General features: G+C 53.7%; 1 protein-coding gene across 1 annotated transcript; it reads left to right on the plus strand.

The window, feature by feature from the left end:
• The first annotated feature begins 1,370 nt into the window (after positions 1–1,370).
• On the plus strand, positions 1,371–3,281 carry LOC127468280 (phospholipase A and acyltransferase 1-like). The gene is made up of 4 exons (XM_051781273.1): positions 1,371–1,491; positions 1,930–2,140; positions 2,340–2,608; positions 2,993–3,281. The coding sequence occupies exons 2-4, from the start codon at positions 2,023–2,025 to the stop codon at positions 3,095–3,097; spliced, it is 492 nt and encodes a 163-aa protein (XP_051637233.1). The 5' UTR covers positions 1,371–1,491; positions 1,930–2,022; the 3' UTR covers positions 3,098–3,281.
• Positions 3,282–5,137: the final 1,856 nt, after the last annotated feature.

Genomic DNA, 5,137 nt, shown 5'->3' on the forward strand with positions numbered 1-5,137 from the left:
CCTGCCAGAGGGGCTCCTGGGTGGTCAGACAGAAGGGTTTCCTTAACAATGATTACAGTGAGGAACAGTGTGGGCCTCCTCTTGTTTCTGCCATAATGCCGGTTATTATTTACTTACCCTTTCTCCCCTCCTTTTTATCCATAAACTCATGTGTATTGTTAGCCAGAGAAGTATTTGTAGTCTCCATGGTGAGTTAGGTTATTCTGGTCCATTCAAGGACACACCAGCCTGCTCATGTGGCCTGTTCATACACACAGGCCACAGCTATTTTGGAGAGTGTGTGAATAGAATGGGCCTTTCAACCTCATTACATAATGAAAATGAATCAACGAGAGAGACCTACTTATGCACAAATGAACTGTCAACCCTATGATGGAATTTTACCGTGATTATAATGCCATCTGTCCTGCCTCTTCAGCGGCAGCTTCCTATTGCACTGTGTGTCTGCTACAGTGCGATTCTGTGACTGCTGAGCGGTGCTGACCACACTCACCTCCCCTTGCACTGGTGGGAGCACAGGCCAGTCCCTGCCCTGCAGGATCCCAGCCCGGGCTCCCCCAGGCAACAGAACCCTGCTGTGCCCACGTAAAGCAGATTTCTGGGTTTCTACATATATATATACATATATTTTGGTCAATACCACAAGAATGGCCCTGGCTTTCTACTGCAAAGCTTTGCAAATAGTTCAGACTTGAAGTAGGGGGTGATACAGAAAGAACTGCCACTCAGTGCTCCACTAAATTAACTAATTCATGTCACTAGAAGCCAGAAAGTTGACAAATCTCCCACTGCTCTCATCTTTTAAATAAACCACCTTGCTCACCTGACTTTTTAAATGCCGGGCTTTAAATACACTGCTGAGTTCAACTCACCAAGAAGACAGTTTTAGTGTTAGTGAACACTCCTTTTTAGCACACTGTGCAGGCAACAGCCAAGGAGATGGCCGTACAGGATCGGGATCCCTCTCGGATCAAGACTCTTGCTGGGCACAATCATCAGATTCCGCTGATGTCCCAAAACAAATGCCTGGGCCGTGTCAAAAAATAAAAACGCATCCTAAAAATCTCTTTGCCATAAAACGACTACATTCTGAGCTCCATCGCTGTTGTTTCTCCTGACAGTGAAGAATTGGAACGGCAGCATATCCTTTCCCTTTCGAAAGGTTTCCTGGTGACGGATGCTCACTCACTGCAAGGCTGCGTAGAAGCAGAACCCCTTCGCGGCTGCAGGAGATGGCAAGGCGGCGGTGGCCCGCCTTCGCCGGGGAGAGGACCAGATTTTCCACCCAGCGAGCGGATTAGCCAACACCCTCGGGAGTGGAGCCTCGGGAGGGGCGGGGCGGGGCGGGGCGGGACGGGACGGGACGGGGGGGCTCCGGGATAGTCCTGGCAGTGATCCCGGCAGGATCTGCGCAAGCGCCTTCTCCTCGCTATTTATAGCGTGCCAGCGGGTCAGGAGTCTGGTCGCGGCAGCAGCGGGACGGGTGGTGCGGTGAGCGGGGGGATGCGAGCGGGCGTCTGCCAGCAGGATGCGGCCCCGTCGGGGGCCGGCGGCGGGCGCGGCTCTGGCGAGCCCCGGAGGTGCCCCGGAGCCTGGGGACAGGCTGGGCACCGCGGGCACCCCCGGGGAGCTGCGGCCGGCCAGCGGAGCGGGCCTGGTCGTGGCACAAGCCGAGCCCCGAAGGGAGCGCGGGCGGGATGGGAGCGCAGGGACCGGGCGGCGGCGGCGGGGGGAGATGGAGCCGGGGACGTTGGCGGGGTAGCCGACCTCATCCTCTGGGTGGGAGGGGCGGCCCTTCCGTGCCTTGTCCTGCGCCAGCGGGCGGGAGCGGCCGCCCCGAGCCGGGTCCGGTCCGGAGGGGCCGCCGCTCCGGCAGCTCATGCCCTCGGTGCCCGGCACTAACGCCCTCCGTGCCTGCCGTCCCGGCAGGTGCCTCTGCACACCCCACACCTCCCCGCTCCGCTGGGCCCTGCGCTGAGCCAGACCAGCTGCACCGCCGTGTCCTGACCGAAGGCTCCTGGGATGGCGTATGGCAAGCAGCACCCCGAGCCTGGCGACCTGATCGAGATCAAGCGACAACTTTACCAGCACTGGGCCCTCTACTTGGGGGATGGATATGTCCTCAACGTGACACCTGTAGGTAAGGCTGGTGCAGCCTGGCAGGGTGTAGAGGGGATGTTAACGTGCTTCAGGAGCCCTGTCTCCCTCTGTGAGCTTCTGGTGAACCCACCCTGTGTGTGGAGATAGATGGCCTTTCCAGGCACAGCCAGAAAGCCATCTGAGGTCTTCGAGGGGCTGGACAGGTTCTGCCTGGCTTATCTCCTTCCTGCCTTTCCCAGATGAAGGGGCCCCATCTCTGTTGGTGAGCACTGCCTCAATATTTACAAGAAAGGCCAAGGTGAAGAAGCAGCTCCTGAAGGAGGTGGTGGGAAATAATGACTGGGAGGTCAACAACAAGTATGACCGCTCCCGCACCCCCCTCCCAGTGAAGGAGATCATCAAGCGTGCTGAGAGCTACATTGACACGGAGGTGACCTATGATGTGCTCGGCAAAAACTGTGAGCACTTTGTGACAATGCTCCGCTATGGCGAGAGTGTCTCTGACCAGGTAAGTACCATGAGATAAGCCCCTCTGTGCCTCACACAGCACCTCCTTGCTGCTCCTTGTGGGCCCCTGGACAGGGACACAGCCCACACACTGCCTGGGGACAACCAAGTCCCAGGTGTGGGGTCCAAACCAGCACTGCCTCTGGTCTCACCAGACACCCTGGAGCAGGAGGGTCACTGTGGTCTATCTGCACCCTGACCGTGCCCTCTTACTGAATGCCACATCCTAAGGCTAAAACCCAGACTGTAACCTCTTCTGCTTATGGAACAGATGTTTTGCATTCTTTTAACTGCCCTGATTATCCCTGCCTGCTTTTCATTAGCATGCCTAGGGGTAAATATTGCTTATCATGCTTCTAGCCTATGTTTTTCTTTCCCTTTACAGGCCAAGATAGCAATTGGTAGCATGCTGGCAGTAGGAGCTGCTGCTGTTGTCTCCACTGTCTTGGTGGGCTTGCTCAGGGGCAAATCCAGAGAGAAGGAGTACTGACAGCTTGTCAGGAAGAGCTCAGAGCAAGGCAGGGAGCCTCTGGCCGTGGATGGTTTCTGCCCAGCCTCTGCTAAAACTGCCATTGGGCCTACTAACAACAGCCACTCTGAAATAACCGAATCAAAGCCTTAATAAAATCTGAAAACCACCAAAATAATATTACCATAAAATCCTCTTCTATGCATTTGAGTGTAGGGATTTCATGTATCTGAATCTGTTGCACACCAGAGGATGAAAACCTGGGCTATTGAGTGTAAGCTGGGGAAGCCCCAGCACTGTGCAGTCCCACATGTGGCTGCAGGGTCTCACCTAGTGCCCATCACTGTGATTGCAGGTGGGACTAATCTCATCCCCGCTCTTTGTTGCAAAGTCTTTTGCATTTGTTTGAGGCCAGTTGGGATCTGTCTGCAGCATTCTCTGCCATTTTTGGTACCAGCCCACAGGGCACTTCAGGGATTAATCATTACTGCAATATCCGAGACACAACCCAGTGCAGTCTCTAGCCTGGTCAATTGTAGGACAAAAGGGAAACAGTCATTTCAAAATCACTGCCAAGCAGCTGACCCATGCTGTGGCTGGCTCCTGCTGTGAGCCAGGCAGCGTGATCCTCCCAGGCAGCTGCACTACACCTCCCTCTCTAAAGGCTTAAGGGTTGTGATCTGAATCATCCCCAAGGCTGCATAAAATGGATTTGACTGGCATACATTGAGTCTTAAGGGGAAAAAAAAAAGGCTTGAGGGTTTATGCTATGACAGGAGGAGAGCATGGCTGCAGGTAGGGCTAGAAAGACCCAGCCCCTGTTTGCTCTAGAGAATGGTTGGTAATCAGATGCACTCACCTCTGTAAAAAAAGGTATACAAAAGATGACCAAGAGCACCAGCCACACATAAACTCTCCAGATCACAGGAGTGCAAAGAGACTGTTGGAAAAGACATGGAGAGCCATTAGATTTAAATCCCTTGCCAAGAGATGCATCTATTCCTAATGATTTCAGAAGATGTCTAACAAGTGGCAAGCATGGAGGAGGTACTTGAAGGTGACATCAATTCTTTGCCACAGAGATCCGGGAAGTTTTGATGCCAGATTCCCCATGGCATGGATCTGCCTATCTTACTTAGGCTACTGCTGAAAGTTGCAGGTCAGATGCCTGGGGCAGAACCTGGAGCCCAAGTACTTTTGGACAGCCACAGCTGATGCACATGTGTGCTTCCCCTCCCTCTGTGCTGGCCCTAGTGCCAGGCCTCCACCCGAATGCATCCTGTGCATGAAGGCCGGAGGGGAGCCGCAGGGCTTGGCCATTCCTGGCCTGGGCAGCACAGCTGGCAGCAGCTGTCTGTCTGCTCCGTGCCCTGGATGAGTGCCTGGCAGGGCTGAGGTGGCCCAGGCCTGTGTGAGCTCATGGTTCTCCAGGGGGACATAAGGGGAGGCAACAGCAATCCCTGCCCACTCACTTCTCCAGACAACAAGCCTCCTCTAGTATGCAAATCCACAATCCACCATATTGTGCTTCTTTTTTTCTGTGAGGAAAAAAAGCTCAGCAAGCTGCAAATGCTTTTTTCTTCTCCTGGTTGCTGCTCAGTCTTTAAAGGAGAGGAGGACTGCCTCACTACTCATGTTCTTGTCAGCAGGTTGTAAGAGAAGTCTGAAAGGCTGTGGTGGGCTGGCCCTGGCTAGATGCCAGGTATCCACCAAAGCCTCTCTATCATTCCCCTCTGGAACTAGACAAGGGAGAGAAAATATAACAAAAGGCTTATGAGTTAAGGACAGGGAGAGATCACTCACCAATTACAGTCATGGACAAAACAGACTTGACTTGCCAACATTAACTGAATTTACTACCAAACAAAATCAGAGTAGGATAATAAGAAGCAAAACAAATCTTAAAACCACCTTCCCCACATCCCTCCCTCTTTCCTGGGCTCTACCTCCTCCCTCCCAATGGCACAGGGAGACGGGGAATGGGGGTTATGGTCAGCTCATCACAGATCATTTCTACCACTGCTTCCTCCTCAGGGAGAGGAGTCCTTCTTCCCCTGCTCC

The sequence above is a fragment of the Manacus candei genome, unplaced genomic scaffold, assembly GCF_025592945.1.
Source record: "Manacus candei isolate 608988 ecotype Guabito, Panama unplaced genomic scaffold, ASM2559294v1 h1tg000015l, whole genome shotgun sequence".
In the NCBI taxonomy this organism is placed as follows: Eukaryota; Metazoa; Chordata; class Aves; order Passeriformes; family Pipridae; genus Manacus; species Manacus candei.